Source organism: Schistocerca cancellata, chromosome 7 (genome assembly GCF_023864275.1).
Source record: "Schistocerca cancellata isolate TAMUIC-IGC-003103 chromosome 7, iqSchCanc2.1, whole genome shotgun sequence".
Lineage (NCBI taxonomy): Eukaryota > Metazoa > Arthropoda > Insecta > Orthoptera > Acrididae > Schistocerca > Schistocerca cancellata.
Window position 1 is genome coordinate 105,673,239 of NC_064632.1, and position 21,809 is coordinate 105,695,047.

The following is a 21,809-nucleotide window of genomic DNA, read 5'->3' on the forward strand; positions in this document are numbered from 1 at the left end:
TGTTCTCGGCAACGATCTTCGATAGTGCACACTGTTGTCCAATATAAGTCTTCCCACACTGACACGGGATCTGGTATATGCCGGCCTTCCGCAAACCGAGATCATCTTTGACACTTCCCAATAATGCTTGTGTTTTATTGGGTGGGCAAAAGACAGTTTCTACTTGGTGTTTCCTCAATTTTGGTCCTATTTTCCCCAATAGTGTGCCAGTATACGGTATATAGGCAGTGGCTCTCTCTTCGTCTGTGAGTTCTTCCATCTCCACACACTGTACTGTAGAGGTGGGACAGAGAGCGCATTTAATCTGCCATTCCGAGTACCCATTTTTTTCGGAATACAGTTTCGAGGTGTTCCAGCTCATGGAGCAGACTTTCTACGTCAGAGATGGTGCACACTCTGTGCACTAGTATTTTTAGCACCCCATTCCTCTGCGAAGGGTCGTGGTAGCTATCCGCATGCAAATGAGCTAGAACACTTCAAAACTGTATTTCGGAAAAATGGGTACTCAGAATGGTGGATTAGATGTGCTCTCTGACCCACCTCTACAGTACAGTGTGTGGAGACAGAAGAAGTCAGAGACGAAGAGAGAGCCACTGCCTATATACTGTATACTGGCACACTATTAGGGGAAAACAGGATGAATATTGAGGAAATACCGAGTAGGAACTGTCTTTTGCCCACCCAATAAAACACGAGCATTATTGGGAAGTGTCAAAGATGATCTCGGTTTGCAGAAGGTCGGCATATACCAGATCCCGTGTCAGTGTGGGAAGACTTATATTGGACAGACAGTGCACACCATCGAAGATCATTGCTGAGAACATCAGAGGCAGACTTGACTTAGGTACCCCAACAAATCGACGGTCGCAGAGCACTGTTTGTCCAAAAATCATGAAATGGACTACCAACATACCAGGGTCTTGGCACAGACATCTAAATACTGGGACAGCGTCATTAGAGAGGCTATCGAAATTTGTACCAGGGATGGACTCATTAATTGAGATTGAAGCTATAACCTTCAGCAAGGCATGGGAACCAGCACCAAGTCTAATTAAAAAGACACTCAGCAAAGAAAACGAACAGGTGACCAGTGCGGTTGAGGCTATTACAATAATGCCAGCGTCTCAGCGATTGCCATCACCCGGCTGTGGAGATAACACCTCACAGGGGGAGGGGATTTAAGATGGCCACCCGCCCTCAAGAGCTCAGTTTGTCAGCGCACCTGACGATGGCAACATGTCTGATCGCCGAAATATTGTGCCCGTTGGACACTATGGACTGGCAGTACACCCGTGGACTGTTTGAGCAAGAAATACACTGGCAGAAATTGAAGAATCACATAATATTACAGTAATTATGGCTTTTCATGTACCACACTGATTTTGTCAGCCACATTGTACCCAGCTGATGTGTGATTTCTATCATTTATGTCCACTTTCATTAAGAATTACTGATGGAAAACTTTACGACAGTGAATACATTTCTTTTTGTCCTGCGATGACCAAAGAATTTCAGCACTACTGTCATAATTTAATGCTCTCCATCTGTTCTATGCATCTCATGTCACAGGCTCTTACTACGATTTCTCCATACTTATGGGACAGCCTCATTTACGCATTCACTGTCACTCTTACCTAGAGCTTCCATTTTCTCTGTATTCCTAACTGCCTTAATGGGACTGCTGAAGTCTCATTATGTTTGCTTTATTCATTCTACCACTACTCTGTCACTGTTGTCTTTCTTGGCAACAACTATTTGCAGAAACTTAATGAGCAGCACTCGAGTGACACCAAGTATCATAAAAATGTATGAACAAAATTAGGCCATGAGTGCATATCCACTTGTAAATGAAATGATGTGCACAGGCAGAAACACTGTTTCAGGAAGAATGTTTAGAGCTTCTAACATTTTGTGGACATGCGTAGATGCGAAAATATATGGAACGGAAAAATACTGAAGTTATCCTTGTGAGGGATTTGAGAAATGTTCATCCACAGCAGTGTAAATTACCCACACTATCAATAGAACGCCATTTGTCACAATATTAGTTCTTGTTTAAGAACCACCTGTTATAGGAAAATCGAAATAATCCAGAATTAATTTTTCCAGACAATGCACTGTGTTAGCGTCATTTATGTATACTTGTAGGGTTCCTGGTACCAGTAGTCTGGAATCAGCTACTTCCATGAGTTGAACTAGGGCATTAATAATAATCTGCATACAAATGGTGTTAACATTTCTCAAATGTAGGATGCACCCATACGCCACATGCTGGGTGTAAGTCATTTGTTCTTTCCACTTGACATGTAAACAGAAAGTTGGTCTCTTATAATTAAACTGGATGATTCTCAATATACAGTGGTGGTTAAGACAAAGTAGCCACTGAACGGAACGGTCTCACAGAGTGCCACCACACGAGATGGAGTTTGTACCAACACTGCGCTAAACCATGCACGGCCAACTAACACACTTGCACTTGGCAACAAGCACAGTCGTGGCACAGACAAGCTTTACTTCTTTGTTATGATGAGCTCCATTGATTCACGCGAAAACACAACACTCCTTAAGACTTTTAATGGCTCCACATCAATGGGAATAGACTATACGCATATCTATTGGCAGCGCACACATTTTACTGACACAATGTCCACATGCACTGAGAGTAGTTTTGCTTTCTTATTAATGCTTGCACTGCTCATATTACATGTATTAAATGTATTAACAGCCCACACCTAGGCAGTTTCCAACACCACTCCCTCCTTTTATCTCATTTGTACCTTTCTTTTTATCCTGTGTCATGTTATTGTGCACACTACACGCTCATCTTAGACTTTGATCACCACATTGGTTGGTTCAGATAAATTCTATTAAAGCACACTTCCTCCTAAAAGTTGGTAGACAATAGTAACCAGGTCACTGGCAGGAAACCAGCAGAATTCCAGATGGATGGTGGGTAAAGATGATGCTTAGCCACAAGACAACCTCATGCAGATATTGGAAGCCTTGTGCATCTTCAGGTTTTGGCAGTGCAAAGACTGTTCCATTAAGTTTCGGGTGTGCCCAGACAATGAGTGTTCTCCGAACTTTGACCCACAGAGCTCATCTTATTTCTGACGAAAGCAGTCTGCAAGACGAACTTTCCCACTTACAAAGAGTGTTTGAAGACAATGGGTACTCTCCACAACAAATACAGAGGGCACTAAAAATGAAACCGAAAGAGGCCACAAAGAAAGCAGATGAAGATGAAGAAACCTTTAAATCGATGGCCTTCCTGCCATATGTGGGTAGCCTCTCATCAAAAATAGGACGCATCCTTGGCAGACACAAAGTAAAAGTGATTTTTCGTACTCCACCCAAGACAGCTGCACTCGTGGGCTCCGTGAAAGATGATTTGCTGCTCCGAAAATCTGGAGTTTACAAAATTCCATGTGAATGTGGCCTTTCTTACATCGGACAAACAACTCATACTGTCCAAGAAAGATGTACAGAACACCGGAGGTACACACGACTTTTACAACCTAATAAGTCGGCAGTGGCAGAGCACTGTATTGATAATGGTCACAGTATGTTGTATGACAACGTCGAAATTTTGGCAACTACATCATCCTTTTGGGACTCGATAGTGAAGGAGGCGATTGAAATTCGCTTGACAACGAATTTAATTAATAGAGATAGTGGTTTCAATCTTGATAAATCATGGAATCCGGCACTTGCTGTAATAAACTCACAAAGACGTGGTCACAGTGCAGCTCACAATGATATATCGATATGCCAACAAAGATCAACTGTGGAGTCATAGATACAACTCGCGCATTATGCACATCTCTGCCGCCGACCAACGTCTCTGGCGCATTTGCATCTGTGGCCGCATGCGCAGTCGCGCGGTACACGAGTATAAAGGAATGAAGCGAGCACTGGAGCGGCAGTCTTGCGGCTGACTCTGAAGATGGCTGAACGTTATACAGCCGAAATATTAGAAGAAGAAGGAGATTTCTTGCGGCTGCACACCCGAAACTTAATGGAACAGTCTTTGCCCCGCCAAAACCTGAAGATGCACATCAAGTACCTCTGCGACGAGGAGATGGTTTTACGTGTTCGACGAGTGGATAAGCTATACAGGTATACCCTCGCGCACACACACACATATCCATCCACACACATCAGACACAAGCAGACATATTTAAAGGCCTTTAAATATGTCTGCTTGTGTCTGACATGTGTGGATGGATATGTGTGTGTGTGAGTGTATACCTGTCCTTTTTTTCCCCTTAAGGTAAGTCTTTCTGCTCCCGGGATTGGAATGACTCCTTACCCTCTCCCTTAAAACCCACACCCTTTCGTCTTTCCCTCTCCTTCCCTCTTTCCTGACGAAGCAACCGTTGGTTGCAAAAGCTTGAAATTTTGTGTGTGTGTTTGTGTTTTTTTATTGTGTCCATCTACCAGCGCTTTCCCATTTGGTAAGTCATGGAATCTTTGTTTTTAATATATAATACATTTAATACACAGATACAGTAAGGTATACACTAGATGATAAATATTTTTGGCAGTTGTTCATAAATAGCTCCAGTGTCTCTCTGATAGCAATCAACTTATCATTCTCTCTGTGAACACCTCTACCAAGGATATTATCAAACATCAGACATCTCATGTGCAACCTGGATAGGTTTCCACTCATGCATAAGTAACATGATTCAGGTCCTTTGCCCTTTGACTTGTCCCAGATCTTTCATAAACTCTTTCTAGAATGTCTCAGAGATTCACACAGATATTACAAACCAATGAAAGCTCTGATCTCTATAACATCTGTTTCTTTACCATTCTTTTCCATGGAAAAGTTACCATGAACTTCATTGATGTACATTGCAATAATGGGTATCATATTTTCATCCAAAAATAACTTTGGAATATCTGTGTCTGTCTTTGTTATTCAAGCATCATTTTTGCATCAAGAAAAATGTGTAATAATATTACAAGCTCCTGTACTAACATTGCTAAGATATTTAATTTTCCTCCATTTAGCTATTCCACCTTTTCCTACAAGAAATATGTCCTCTTGAATTACTTTTTCCTGTGACTCACATTCATCATTTTCTGACACTTGTTGTTCTGTTCCTGAATCATGACCACTTTCATGTACACAATACTCATTCTCTGAGTAGCATTATCACTGTCAGGATCTTCATCAATAACCTCATAAACCTGCAGACATATACCAGGAGCTCTGCTATGATTTGTCGTAAGTTTCTTTACCTTTAACACTCATTCCAAAAACTAAAAGTAAGGAGAAGATTTACTCTTTGAAGTAAGGATTCTAGGCAAAGAGCAAATTAACTAATTACTTAAAAAACACATACTATTACACCACTTTTCGTGTGGAAATAACGTGGCTCCATTATACCCTTAACCCTCAGTTACTGGCGTGATAATTTGTGACAGTCGTTATGTAAATCAAAGGTGGAGGAAGGAGAAAGGAAAGGGAAGGAACTACTGATGCTGATTGCATCAGGGCTTTATGTGGAATCAGTGACAATGAGTGAAAATGTGTGCTGGATGCACAATACGTTTGACCTCCTGCGAAAATCTCAAAGTAGCGAGCATGGAGGACATGGGTGGGAACTGCGGATAGGTCACCCCAGGTGGAATGTGGGTCAGCCAAGAGGTATGCCGAAGCAGTTCACACAACTGCAATAAACACTGTGTCTGGGTGGTGCAATGGTTAACATAACTGCAGATCTCGTGTTTGAATCCCAGTCCAGCACACTTTTTCACTTGTCACCACTAATTCCACATAAAGCCCTGATCCAGCTGACATCAATAGTTCCTTCCCTTTCCTTTCCTTTCTTTTCTCCTATCTCCACATTCAATTTACATAATATGTACCGTTAATTGTTACTCTGATCTGTAATGATCACACTTTTGTTCCTCAAACTTATCGTGTTACTCTGACCAGTAGCAGCTTACTGTTTAATAGCAACCTGTGACATCATCACATTAACTTCTAAGCTGTCATCATTCCTGAAATATGATTTTAATGTATGAATAAACACATTTCTGTTATGTTTACTGGAGCTACTCCTGGAGATACACTCTCATGGCAACTGGTTGCTGCCACTCAACCTCATGACGACCATCAGCTATGATGAGCTGATAAATTCGCTGCTCATGAGAAGGGCAGATCAGTATGGATCATGGTATTGTGCATATCAATAACTGGAAACATCAAAGGTATATGTTGACTGTAGTGCTACCCAGTTCCCTCTCCGCTCCTCTAGCTCTGGTTCTGCTTGGGGTAGACTGTATGGCTCCTATATTGTAAATGCTACTACTATAAAGGCTGCAACCATAAAAGCTACTGTAAGCAACTCCATAGGCCACTTAAGGAAGTTCTATCTAAGACTCATCCACCAGGCAACTACAACTGAAGGAAATAAGACATGGAACGTCCCTTACATTCCTACATTTAGTTGTAAGTTTTACTTATGTAAACCTAGGCTACAGTTAGGGGCAGATAACACACATGTTCCCAATGATGCCGAGTCTGTGAGTGCATCCTCTAAAGACATTAAAACTGTATATCCTGTGTAGTGACACATGTGCTGTATCATTTAAAGAGATACAGAGGCAAGTGGGTGTGCTAGGATTTAACCGAATTCACTACTACAACTTCGTGAAATCTCAGAATATTCAGATGAATAAGTTTTGTGTATATTGTTTTAAGAAAAAAATAAGTTGCAGCTAGAAAGCTAAAAGTTATTCAGACTGTGCAAATGTACGTCACAGTCAAAATTTACAACTCTCAACTTGATCAGTTCAATATTTTGGTCATGATTGGAGTTTTTATGAAAAATTTAAGTTGCTAAATATTGGACTCAGAAAGACGAACATTAGTATGCAGACTCAGTTTGATATAAAAACTTTAACTAATGTGACTCCATCAAGCTACCTCTATTAGTTTTCACATAATTTACTAAAAACTAAATTTGGAATGAAAATGTCCCTATTTATAATAGATTAAGTATCGTTTGTAATTGTCACAGAAAGTTCTGATTACAGCACTTTATTACACTAGTTAAATAATACAGCCGTACCAAGTTTCAAGAATTTAGTGTAAATAACAATCGATACAAGGACTGTCAAAAAGGTAGTTCAGAGATCATGTTCTACTGACTGTTCCATTCTAAAAATTCTATCTGGCAATGTTTAAATGCAGTCGAGCTAACGCGCGCGCGCACACACACACACACACACACACACACACACACACACACACACACAAAACCAAGTACACCTCATGCATGCACAACTGCCAACTCGAGCATCTCAATCTAAAATGCTGGAGTTGGTGGGCGTGTGCATGTAAGGTGTGCTTACTTGTGTGTGTAAATGGAGTGTCTCTCTCTTTTACTGATGAAGACTGTGGCCAAAAGCTTTCTGTAACTGTCTTTTAATCATGCCTGTATGCAACTTGACGTGTCTTCATTACAGTAAGTAGCGTTCCTTCTTGTCCTACATTGCTGATATTCCTACCTGGAGTTTCCATTGTTTGAAGATGGTAAATTGTTACACTAATTATTACATATCCAGGAAGGGGCCATTTAGGTGCTGCCACTTCTACCTTGAGTGGTTGATAGCAGATGTTCTGTTTGTCAGTCTGCTGCGCCCGCATTTAAATATGGCCAGAGAGGCAGTAAAGATGACATGTTGGATTGAGATATCAATCAGTCCGTGTCAGGCAAACGCAGGCATTCACTCTGCTTCAGATGACGTCAGAGCAAGCAACCTACCAACTGCATTTTCGGTAAAAGTAGGAAGTGAATTCATGAAATCTGTACACTGTCCTCGATTGCCTAAATTTCATGGAAGTAACTGTTTGTGAAAAATTGTTTTCAGGCTCTTGTAAATGGTGAAGTTTTATACTCTTAATCCATCCACCGCCCCACACCTGGTGCACCTGTGCAAGCGAATTAAAGTGATGTCCTCCTTGTGGAGCTTCTGACACCTATTCTAGAAATACTGTGCACAGGACATAAGATGTAATTTCCAGCTTACTGCTCTTGTACTTTGAGTAATTTGGTATTTGCCATAAATGACTAGAATGGAATGTGTATCCTAGAAGACACCAAGAGTAGCTGTTGATTATTTCAATTGGTAACTAAAATTTAAGAAAACAAAAAAGATAACATTTGCTGTGCCTACTCCGCAAACTTCTTTAAAATTTGGTATCAGCATTCAGCATGTTTACAATTGTTTCTTTCTCTCAGCCTCCATTAGTTATTACATCTAGAATTGTGAAGATTCTTAGGTGAATGGAAGACCATTATAGCATACACCACAAAACAATGGTCCACATTGATACCAAACAGTGCACAGGTAGTAATCAGGAAATGAAATAGAGCCTTCAGGCATATTACATCATTTCATTGTAAAAGTGTCCTACTATCAGATAAAATTGTACTAGTTATAAGCTTCACCTTCTTACTTTTGGAGTACTTGTCAAAATTTAATTACTTGGCAAGTTTGTAGGGGATCCTTTTCTAAATCAAACCCCATTTTACTGTTTAACCACCCCTTCCCCACCCTCATCCCACCCCACACTACCCCACCCCACCCCACTCCCCTTGATCTTCACCAATGCACACCAAACAGAGTGTTATGGTCTCTGTGTTGTCTGGCTCAGGAGGTGAGAGCTGTTAGGCAAGTGCCATCTACTATCAGCAGCTATGCATCCGCCTTGTCACTGCACATGCCCACTTCCCTCCTCCACCATGATCGACTTGCTCCTAGACTGTAGCTCACCTCAACTCTTTGCTGTCACTGTTGGTCAACCAGAACACCTATGCAAGACTAGATCATCAAGTAAAACCCCTCTGCAAAATTTGATGTCCCTGTAAAGGCACTGAATGAATAAGAAAATTGTAAAACTGCATCTCGCATCACAACTGATCCTCGTGTAACAACAACCACCCCCTTAGTGTGTAAGGCACTCTGACAGCACTGCTTATCCAAAGGGGCCATCAGTAATTCATTATTTTTTAGAGTTTATGATTTACTCCTGTGGAAGAAGGAAGGACTGCACAGGGGCTATATTTTGGGGGGAGTAGGGATGAATTACTTAAGTTTTTTATTCAGGGATTTATTTTTACACTTTGAGTTTGTTTCTGTGAAGACCATTCACAGCTTATCTAACATCCTGGGATGTACTGCTGGGATAAGCATGTTTCATGGTGAGGTATGCTGTCTTGACGGAGTGTTGGTCACAATCCTCAACCAACAGAAGTACAGGAAAGAATCATGTGCAGTCTCAGATGCGGGTACCTGAGGGCTGAGGCAGAGGTATTTCCCTCTTTTGGCTGCTGGCTTCCAATTGCTAATATGTCCCTCTTTTGCTCTCCTTTGTTCAATCTTGAACTTTGGCAATACAAATGCATGACGGATTCCATAGATGTGCCACCCACATCCCTTTAAGATGTTATAAACGTTAACGAGTCTTTCTACCAGATCTCTGTGGTTCTTATTTAGTAACACAACTATCCCAGATGTCCATGTAAAGACCTATCCTTCCCCCATCCTGCACACACAATCTCTATTTGGCTTTTGGACATCTTTTTCATTTCAATAGTCTGTACAGTTTATGGTTCTTACAACTTCGCAATCTTTTAATCAAGTTCTTAAATTACTATAAGTTAAGGTATCATAGTGGCTTCCACAAATCAGCTGCAGATGCCTGCTATTAATTTATATAGTACTGAAAGATAGATTAAAAAATTTACAGAATTTTCAGACAGGTTAAAACTTAGCTATCTAGGCACAACTCATAATCAATTTTCACAGCTTCAAAAGCATTGTCTATGAAATATAAGTTCCTGGGTTCAAGTCTTAGCCTAGCACAAAGTTTTCCCAATATGCCAGGAAATTTCAAAACTTGAATGCAGTTTCCCAAATCCATCTGGGCAAACACTAAACTGATTCATTGTATCTATCTTAGAAACAGAGTGTAATAATAGTTAAATATCTAGACACACAAAACAATGTTTCCATGATTCAAAGAAAAGTAGTTTCAAAGACTTTTTTTCTCATATAGTGACTGACAACTGTAGTAAAGGGAAAGGCAATCATCTGCAAAATTAAAGTCAAATAATTGCCAAATAATGGATGAGGGATTGTTCATCATCAGTGGACTTCGCCAACACAAGAAAAATGCTGAAGAAAAAGAGGAACAGGACTGCAAACTATTTTAGAAACTACTGAAAATAGCAACCACTAGTAATAATATGTACTAACCACTCTATTATACATATCCCAACATTGTTAACTGTACCTGTTCAAGAATTATGGTAAGTAGAGCTTCAGCTGCATCTCTCACTCTCATGGAAGCAGGTTTTAGCTCCTTTTCATCTTTCATTTTGACTGGTTCACCTGGTTTACCCTAGAGAAACATAAATAATGATATCACTTTAGATGAACCGACATTTAAAAGAGCTAAAGAGCTACAGCACCTAATAAAGCATTCAGAGTGAGAAACCAATATTTTAACATTTTAAGGGAAGAAAAATGAACAAAATTAGAGGATGTGAAAACAAAACGGTAAAACATGTGAGTGTGTAGTCTACTTGTGCTCTGAAGGAACAGAGAGGAATACTATAAGCCATGTTTGACACAGAACTGTTTTTCAGTTTTCCACTGTATCTTTTCTAAAAACTATAACAGTTTTTCCCCTAAATACAGTGCAAATATTCTATATTACATAATCTTTTATCTTTTTTCCCTGACCTTTACTCCACAACATATGAATCATTACTGCAAAGACACATTTTATCACATGTTTACACAGCAGGAAACTAACTTTACAAGCCCTTTTTATTTTCGTAATTATTTGAGTGGCATGCACACATGTGCACGCACGCGGGCACGCGTACACACACACACACACACACACACACACACACACACACAGTGCAAAATATGGTTAATATAAAATTCTGATTACTAGTTAATTCATGTGCTGATTCTGCAAACTTAAAAGCAATAGTTAGCTGGAAATCTGCTACCACAGCATTGATAAATTCCTTTGAAGTTAATCTAATAATTCATAGCTGTACCTAGAAGTTTTTAAACATGCTCTGTAGGCAGTTCACAATGCGTCCAAGCTAAGATAATGATTTCTGCAATTGTCTGTGGTTCAACTTTTGTACACTGGAGGACATAATTCTACATTTGGATGCCCAGACCACTGCAACTATTTTTAATCCTTTTTTCGCCTTTTACTTGTAAAACATGCAATTTGGAATTTTCAAATGTGTCAAGACATAAATCTTCTTAAACTCAAAGAATACTTATAACGTAACAAGTTATACAGTCATAAAATCTTGACATACCCATGTTTCTCATTATATCATTGGGCACATGACATTCAAATCCAGCTGGCCTTCACTTTTATCATTTGAATGTTGCTTCTCTACAGCATAACATCAGTTTTATACTCTATTTGCAATTTCATTATACATATGCAAGCTGTGTTTTCTCATCTCCTATTATATACAATGTTTATATATCTATCATATTTATGGTAGTTTTTAGAACCACTTAAAATGACCTAATATAAAGACCGGAACGCGTAATGGACTCAATAAAGTTCTCAGCAGCAACTAGAGTGGTTTTTCATTAATTGTTCTGGTTAGTTCAGCATTGAACACTGCTCCTTTGTTTTCACAGATCTCACATGTAAAACCACTAATCAACTGCTGCAAAACATAATTCCTCATAAAGGTTTACTTCCATTATGTCATATCTCACAAACACTACTATTGTTACATTCTTTAGCATGATCAAAAGGAAGTAAATATGATTTGTATGATGTGCTCTTGCTCAAAATATCAGACTCTGTATTGATTTATTTGGTTTTATTTCTGAAAGCATTTATAATTTACAGTTATACATTGCCAACAGTGGCTATACTATCATGAAACACAAGGCTCAGCAGTGTATACAGTAAAAATAGGCACTGTCTTACTGTAGAGTACATTACTGCCATGTTACTTTCCTTCTGTAAATCCCTGGAATTAAAATAAAGTCTTTCAGCTCATGTTAATATGAAAAGCCGACAATTTTTACAGAATAACCATTTATATGGGCACAGAATCAAAGGTATTATCATCAAACAGAACACACCACATAAAAGTGTGAGGTACAGATGGTGTTTTATTGCCAGCTTCACATACCGGTGTTCCTTTTCTTTAACAATGCTGCCATGTATCATAGGGTGCTGGTCCACTCTCAATCTAATGAGAATCATTTTCTTTGCTCATTTTATTTGGAATGACTTGTACCATGATTGCATAACAGGCTGTCTCTCTGCTAGTTGCTTGTAACTCTAGTTCTAATATTTTAGTGAAGTGACTTGCTACAGCTGTCAGAACTTAAAGAACTGAATTTTACTATCAGCTGTATGAATTATTCTTTACTCAAGATCATTCTTTTACTCACTGACTCATATTTTTTCTGTTCATCATGTTGTTGTTGTGGTCTTCAGTCCTGAGACTGGTTTGATGCAGCTTTCCATGCTACTCTATCCTGTGCAAGCTTCTTCATCTCCCAGTACCTACTGCAACCTACATCCTTCTGAATCTGCTTAGTGTATTCATCTATTGGTCTCCCCCTACGATTTTTACCCTCCACACTGCCCTCCAATACTAAATTGGTGATCCCTTGATGCCTCAGAACATGTCCTACCAAACGATCCCTTCTTCTGGTCAAGTTGTGCCACAACTCCTCTTCTCCCCAATCCTATTCAGTACCTCCTCATTAGTTATGCGATCTACCCATCTAATCTTCAGTATTCTTCTGTAGCACCACATTTCGAAAGCTTCTATTCTCTTCTTGTCCAAACTATTTATCGTCCATGTTTCACTTCCATACATGGCTACACTCCATACAAATACTTTCAGAAATGACTTCCTGACACTTAAATCTATACTCGATGTTAGCAAATTTCTCTTCTTCAGAAACGCTTTCCTTGCCATTGCCAGTCTACATTTTATATCCTCTCTACTTCGACCATCATCAGTTATTTTGCTCCCCAAATAGTAAAACTCCTTTACTACTTTAAGTGTCTCATTTCCTAATCTAATACCCTCAACATCACCCGACTTAATTCGACTACATTCCATTATTCTCGTTTTGGTTTTGTTGATGTTCATCTTATATCCTCCCTTCAAGACACCATCCATTCCGTTCAACTGCTCTTCCAAGTCCTTTGCTGTCTCTGACAGAATTACAATGTCATCGGCGAACCTCAAAGTTTTTATTTCTTCTCCATGGATTTTAATACCTACTCCGAATTTTTCTTTTGTTTCCTTTACTGCTTGCTCAATATACAGATTGAATAACATCGGGGAGAGGCTACAACCCTGTCTTACTCCCTTCCCAACCACTGCTTCCCTTTCATGTCCCTCGACTCTTATAACTGCCATCTGCTTTCTGTACAAATTGTAAATAGCCTTTCGCTCCCTGTATTTTACCCCTGACACCTTTAGAATTTGAAAGAGAGTATTCCAGTCAACATTGTCAAAAGCTTTCTCTAAGTCTACAAATGCTAGAAACGTAGGTTTGCCTTTCCTTAATCTTTCTTCTAAGATAAGTCGTAAGGTCAGTATTGCCTCACGTGTTCCAGTATTTCTACGGAATCCAAACTGATCTTCCCCGAGGTCGGCTTCTACTAGTTTTTCCATTCGTCTGTAAAGAATTCGTGTTAGTATTTTGCAGCTGTGGCTTATTAAGCTGATTGTTCGGTAATTCTCACATCTGTCAACACCTGCTTTCTTTGGGATTGGAATTATTATATTCTTCTTGAAGTCTGAGGGTATTTCGCCTGTTTCATACATCTTGCTCACCAGATGGTAGAGTTTTGTCAGGACTGGCTCTCCCAAGGCCGTCAGTAGTTCCAATGTAATGTTGTCTACTCCGGGGGCCTTGTTTCGACTCAGGTCTTTCAGTGCTCTGTCAAACTCTTCACGCAGTACCGTATCTCCCATTTCATCTTCATCTACATCCTCTTCCATTTCCATAATATTGTCCTCAAGAACATCGCCCTTGTATAGACCCTCTATATACTCCTTCCACCTTTCTGCTTTCCCTTCTTTGCTTAGAACTGGGTTTCCATCTGAGCTCTTGATGTTCATACAAGTGGTTCTCTTATCTCCAAAGGTCTCTTTAATTTTCCTGTAGGCAGTATCTATCTTACCCCTAGTGAGATAAGCCTCTACATCCTTACATTTGTCCTCTATCCATCCCTGCTTAGCCATTTTGCACTTCCTGTCGATCTCATTTTTGAGACGTTTGTATTTCTTTTTGCCTGCTTCATTTACTGCATTTTTATATTTTCTCCTTTCATCAATTAAATTCAATATTTCTTCTGTTACCCAAGGATTTCTACTAGCCCTCGTCTTTTCACCTACTTGATCCTCTGCTGCCTTCACTACTTCATCCCTCAAAGCTACCCACTCTTCTTCTACTTATTTCTTTCCCCCATTCCTGTCAATTGTTCCCTTATGCTCTCCCTGAAACTCTGTACAACCTCTGGTTCTTTCAGTTTATCCAGGTCCCATCTCCTTAAATTCCCACCTTTTTGCAGTTTCTTCAGTTTTAATCTACAGGTCATAACCAATAGATTGTGGTCAGAGTCCACATCTGCCCCTGGAAATGTCTTACAATTTAAAACCTGGTTCCTAAATCTCTGTCTTACCATTATATAATCTATCTGATACCTTTTAGTATCTCCAGGGTTCTTCCATGTATACAACCTTCTTTTATGATTCTTAAACCAAGTGTTAGCTATGATTAAGTTGTGCTCTGTGCAAAATTCTACCAGGCAGCTCCCTCTTTCATTTCTTAGCCCCAATCCATATTCACCTACTACGTTTCCTTCTCTCCCTTTTCCTACACTCGAATTCCAGTCACCCATGACTATCAAATTTTCGTCTCCCTTCACTATCTGAATAATTTCTTTTATTTCATCATACATTTCTTCAATTTTTTCGTCATCTGCAGAGCTAGTTGGCATATAAACTTTTACTACTGTAGTAGGTGTGGGCTTCGTATCTATCTTGGCCACAATAATGCGTTCACTATGCTGTTTATAGTAGCTTACCCGCATTCCTATTTTCCTATGCATTATTAAACCTACTCCTGCATTACCCCTATTTGACTTTGTGTTTATAACCCTGTAGTCACCTGACCAGAAGTCTTGTTCCTCCTGCCACCGAACTTCACTAATTCCCACTATATCTAACTTTAACCTATCCATTTCCCTTTTCAAATTTTCTAACCTACCTGCCCAATTAAGAGATCTGACATTCCACGCTCCGATCCGTAAAACGCCAGTTTTCTTTCGCCTGATAATGACACCCTCTTGAGTAGTCCCCGCCCGGAGATCCGAATGGGGGACTATTTTACCTCCGGAATATTTTACCCAAGAGGACGCCATCATCATTTAATCATACAGTAAAGCTGCATGCCCTCGGGAAAAATTATGGCCGTAGTTTCCCCTTGCTTTCAGCCGTTCGCAGTACCAGCACAGCAAGGCCGTTTTGGTTATTGTTACAAGGCCAGATCAGTCAATCATCCAGACTGTTGCCCTTGCAACTACTGAAAAGGCTGCTGCCCCTCTTCAGGAACCACACGTTTGTCTGGCCTCTCAACAGATACCCCTCCGTTGTGGTTGTACCAACGGTACAGCTATCTGTATCGCTGAGGCACGCAAGCCTCCCCACCAACGGCAAGGTCCATGGTTCATGGGGGGGGGGGGGGGGGGGGGGGGGTTCATCATAAAGATAACAATATGCACAGAACTATCCACGTGGGCAAATTTGCTAAATTTACAATACCACTGACCCTAATTCCCGCATACCCTGGTAGTCAACAGAACTGCCCTTCCTATTCTTGGATCTTGATGTTCAGAATGGTGTCACGGATATTTTTAATCACTGTCTTTGTTAAGTTCAGTTCCTGATTGAGTGGGCGAGTGCATATCACAGAGAGAGATTTACCAGATGATAAATTAAACACCAGAGTGACTTCTAATCTGGCCAAGCGCCCTATAGATGGCTTAAAGATTCACTTCATATACCCTATTTAAACCATGGAATTTCAAAATCACAATTGGAAAAATAATGGTGGAACCCGAGCTATCTGCCTCATTGATCCCATTATCAACACTCTTGGCGACCCATTACAGAATCCTCTTAAAAGGATGTCTCCATTTTTCCCTGTCTTCTGCATCTCGCATTAGCTGACCTCATGTTTGCTTTGTCTTTTCCTTTATTTGGTCCATCCATCAACTCAGTGGTCTTCCCTGCAGTCCATTCCCTTCAACTTTGTCTTGAATGTTTCCAAGTTATCTTTGTGTTGTCGAACACTGTGACCAAAGAACTAAAGGATTTTCCGGAAACAAATACTAGATAACCTCTTTTCCACTCTGGGTTCTTGAAGGACTGATTTGTTGGTTTATTTGTCCATCCATGATATTCTCAGCAACTGCATGTATGTTCACATCTCAAAAGCATTAATTCTCTTATGGTTCCCTTCAGTTTTTGAACACATTCAGCACCACAAAGGAAAACTGGAAACACCAAAGATTTCAGCACTCTCAATTTAGTAAGTCTGGTTAGAGCTCAGTCTTTCCAAATCATTGTCAGCTTCAATGCAGCATCCCTACCCAGAGCAGTTCTATACCATACTTCTTGTGAAGAGCCACCATCTTCCTGAACCACTGAGCGCAGGGAGCCAAAGTGATCAACTTCTTCTTATTCTGACAGTACATCAGGAGCTGGAAGTGATTCATCTCTCTCAATTATGATGATCTTGGTTGTTTCCTTATTCACTGACAACCCAAGTTTTCCCTTTTCTCTCTTAAATCTGTTCAGTAATTCTTTCAATTCCACTTGTGATACTGTGCACAACATGGTGTCACCACTGAATATTAAATTACTGATTCTTTGTCTTCCAATCCGGATCCCACCAGTCCAGATATGATGACTTTTTCTTATAACAAATTTTTCTCCATAGGTGTTACATAGAACTAGTGACAGAAGCCACCCCTGTCTAATCCCTTTACATGATTCTAAAGATTAGAGGTTTCTGATAAGGACATAGTTTTAGTACATAAAATAGTAGAAACATTCTGTTCATTTAAAACAAAGTTAAAAATGCATTTTAAAATATTCTTATATTTTGTCACTTCTAAAACTGATTTGAGCCTGTTACTTAGTGAAGATGATGACCTACTCCAGTCCTAGATAAAAATCTTGACCTTTATCATCCCAAAGCCAACAGGACATTCTTGCACTCTGATCAGGAACAGTTTTGATGCATGTTGCCAGTGTCTAAATAGTTGTATGTAAACTTCAGCAGTGACTTTACTGTATGTTAACAACTAAGCAGCAAAAAGAGCCACAGTGGATGCCTTATCTACACCTGCATCTACATCTATACTCCGCAAATTATCGCGGGGTGCATGACAAGGGGTACGTCCCATTGTACCAGTTATTAGGGTTTCTTCCTGTTCCATTCACATATGGAGCATGGGAAGAATGATTATTTGAATGCTTCTGTGTGTGCAGTAATTATTCTAATCTGATCCACATGATCGCTGTGTGAGAAATAGACATAGGGAGTTTTAGTATATCCCTGGAGTAATCATTTAAAGCCGCTTCTTGAAACTATGTTAATAGACTTCCTTGGGACAGTTATGTCTGTCTTCAACCATCTGACATTTCAGTTCCTTCAGTATCTCTACGATACTCTCCCATGGGTTAAAAAAACCTGTAACCATTCATGCTGTCCTTCTCTGTATATGTTCAATATCCCTGTCCTATCTGGTACAGGTCCCACACAGTTGGGCAATATTCTATGATAGGTTGCACGAGTGATTTGTAAACAAGCTCTTTTGTACACTGACTGACTGCACTTCCCCCATATTCTACCAATAAACCGAAGTCTACCATCTGCTTTAACCATGACTGAACCTATGAGATAATTCCATTTAGTATCCCTACAAAGTGTTATACCCAGGTATTTGTATGAGTTAGCCAACTCCAACAATGACTCACTGATATTATAGTCATAGGATACTATTTTTTTTTCATTCTATGAAGTGCAAAATTTTACATTTCTGAACATTTAGAGGAAGTTGCCACTCTCTGCACTATGGTCATTTTTATAATAAGACAGAATATAATCACGAAGTACCAATATCAAATGCCTATTAGGCCTACTACAAGAAAAAAGTTTCATTTTAGGAAATAGTTTCACATTTCATTCGTACACTCTAGCTTCTGAAGCGTGAGATCGAAAAGTAGTAGTACAAATTTTTTATACAAATTTGGAATTTTCATATTCTTCCATAATTTGTGTGATTTCCCTGTTTCTTCTACATCTACATCTACATCTACATCTACATCCATACTCTGCAAGCCACCTGACGATGTGTGGCGGAGGGTACCTTGAGTACCTCTATCAGTTCTCCCTTCTATTCCAGTCTCGTATTGTTCGTGGAAAGACGGATTGTCGGTATGCTTCTGTGTGGGCTCTAATCTCTCTGATTTTATCCTCATGGTCTCTTTGCAAGATATACGTAGGAGGGAGCAATATACGGCTTGACTCTTTGGTGAAGGTATGTTCTCGAATCTTTAACAAAAGCCCGTACCGAGCTACTGAGCGTCTCTCCTGCAGAGTCTTCCACTGGAGTTTATCTATCATCTCCGTAACGCTTTCGCGATTACTAAATGATTCTGTAGCGAAGCGCACTGCTCTCCGTTGAATCTTCTCTATCTCTTCTATCAACCCTATCTGGTACAGATCCCACACTGCTGAGCAGTATTCAAGCAGTGGGCAAACAAGCGTACTGTAACCTACTTCCTTTGTTTTTGGATTGCATTTCCTTAGGATTCTTCCAATGAATCTCAGTCTGGCATCTGCTTTACCAACGATCAACTTTATATGATCATTCCATTTTAAATCACTCCTAATGCGTACTCACAGATAATTTATGGAATTAACTGCTTCCAATTGTTGACTTGCTATATTGTAGCTAAATGATAAGGGATCTACCTTTCTATGTATTCGCAGCACATTACACTTGTATACATTGAGATCCAATTGCCATTCCCTGCACCATGCGTCAGTTCGCTGCAGATCCTCCTGCATTTCAGTACAATTTTCCATTGTTACATCGATACACCACAGCATCATCTGCTAAAAGCCTCAGTGAACTTCCGATGTCATCCACCAGGTCATTTATGTATATTGTGAATAGCAACGGTCCTATGACACTCCCCTGCTGCACACCTGAAATCACTCTTACTTCAGGAGACTTCTCTCCATTGAGAATGACATGCTGCGTTCTGTTATCTAGGAACTCTTCAATCCAATCACACAATTGGTCTGATAGTCCATATGCTCTTACTTTGTTCATTAAATGACTGTGGGGAACTGTATCGAACGCCTTGCGGAAGTCAAGAAACACGGCATCTACCTGTGAACCCATGACTTTGGCCCTCTGAGTCTCGTGGACGAATAGTGCGAGCTGGGTTTCACACGACTGTCTTTTTCGAAACCCATGCTGATTCCTACAGAGTAGATTTCTAGTTTCCAGAAAAGTCATTATACTCAAACATAATACGTGTTCCAAAATTCTACAACTGATCAACGTTAGAGATATAGGTCTATAGTTCTGCACATCTGTTTGACGTCCCTTCTTGAAAACGGGGATGACCTGTGCCCTTTTCCAATCCTTTGGAACGCTACGCTCTTCTAGAGACCTATGGTACACCACTGCAAGAAGGGGGGCAAGTACCTTCGCGTACTCTGTGTAAAATCAAACTGGTATCCCATCAGGTCCAGCGGCCCTTCCTCTTTTGAGCGATTTTAATTGTTTTTCTATCCCTCTGTCGTCTATTTCGATATCTACCATTTTGTCATCTGTGCGACAATCTAGAGAAGGAACTACAGTGCAGTCTTCCTCTGTGAAACAGCTTTGGAAAAAGACATTTAGTATTTCGGCCTTTAGTCTGTCATCCTCTGTTTCAGTACCATTTTGGTCACAGAGTGTCTGGACATTTTGTTTTGCTCGACCTACCGCTTTGACATAAGACCAAAATTTCTTAGGATTTTCTGCCAAGTCAGTACATAGAACTTTACTTTCGAATTCATTGAACGCCTCTTGCATAGCCCTACTCACACTACATTTCGCTTCGTGTAATTTTTGTTTGTGTGCAAGGCTTTGGTTATGTGTATGTTTGCTGTGAAGTTCTCTTTGCTTCCACAGCAGTTTTCTAACTCGGTTGTTGTACCACGGTGGCTCTTTTCCATCTCTTACGATCTTGCTTGGCACATACTCATCTAACGCATATTGTACGATGGTTTTGAACTTTGTCCACTGATCCTCAACACTATCTGTACTTGAGACAAAACTTTTTTGTTGAGCCGTCAGGTACTGTAATCTGCTTTTTGTCACTTTTGCTAAACAGAAAAATCTTCCTACCTTTTTTAATATTTCTATTTACGGCTGAAATCATCGATGCAGTAACCGCTTTATGATTGCTGATTCTCTGTTCTGCGTTAACCGTTTCAAATAGTTCGGGTCTGTTTGTCACCAGAAGGTCTAATATGTTATCACCACGAGTTGGTTCTCTGCTTGACTGCTCAAGGTAGTTTTCAGATAAAGCACTTAAAAAAATTTCACTGGATTCTTTGTCCCTGCCACCCATTATGAACGTTTGAGTCTCCCAGTCTATATCAGGCAAATTAAAATCTCCACCCAGAACTATAACATGGTGGGGAAATTTACTCAAAATATTTTCCAAATTATCCTTCAGGTGCTCAGCCACAACAGCTGCTGAGCCAGGGGGCTATAGAGACATCCAATTACCATGTCTGAGCCTGCTTTAACCGTGACCTTCACCCAAATTATTTCACATTTCGAATCTCCGTCAATTTCCTTCAATACTATTGCACTTCTTATCGCTATAAACACGCCTCCCCCTTCACTGTCGAGCCTGTCTCTGCGGTATACATTCCAATCTGAGTTTAGGATTTCATTACTGGTTACGTCTGGTTTCAGCCAACTTTCTGTCCCTAGTACTATATGGGCATTGTGACTGTTTATTAATGAGAGCAGTTCTGGGACCTTTCTAGAAACGCTCCTGCAGTTTACTATTAGCACATTAACATTGTTATTCCCTGTTGCATTTTGCCTACTCCTACCTTGCCGCATCTCAGGAGGCATCTTGTCAGGCCTAGGGAGGGAATTCTCTAACCTAAAAAACCCACATGTGCACTCCACACGTACTCCGCTACCTTTGTAGCCGCTTCCGGCGTGTAGTGCACGCCTGACCTATTCAGGGGGACCCTACATTTCTCCACCTGATAGTGGAGGTCGAGAAATTTGCACCCCAGATCCCCGCAGAATCGTCTGAGCCTCTGGTTTAAGCCTTCTACTCAGCTCCAAACCAGAGGACCGCGATCGGTTCTGGGAACGATACTACAAATAGTTAGCTCAGATTCCACCCCGCGAGCGAGGCTTTCCGTCTTCACCAATTCCGCCAACCGCCTGTACGAACTGAGGATGACCTCTGAACCCAGACGGCAGGAGTCATTGGTGCTGACATGAGCAACAATTTGCAGTCGGGTGCACCCAGTGCTCTCTATCGCCGCCGGCAGGGCCTCCTCCTCATCTCGGATGAGATGACCTCCCGACAAGCAGACAAAGTGAACACTGGCCTTCTTCCCCGACCTTTCCGCTATTTCCCTAAGGG

The 21,809-nt window shown here is 40.4% G+C and overlaps 1 protein-coding gene across 6 annotated transcripts in view; it reads right to left on the bottom strand.

Annotated features, from left to right (window-relative positions):
- LOC126091976 (ral GTPase-activating protein subunit beta) overlaps positions 1-21,809 on the bottom strand; it is a 401,079-nt gene that overhangs the window by 128,872 nt on the left and 250,398 nt on the right. For all 6 annotated transcript variants that reach the window (XM_049907338.1, XM_049907336.1, XM_049907335.1 and 3 more), the window contains one exon: positions 10,319-10,426. In XM_049907338.1, coding sequence (XP_049763295.1) covers positions 10,319-10,426 — 108 coding nt within the window. The remainder of the gene's footprint in view (positions 1-10,318; positions 10,427-21,809) is intronic.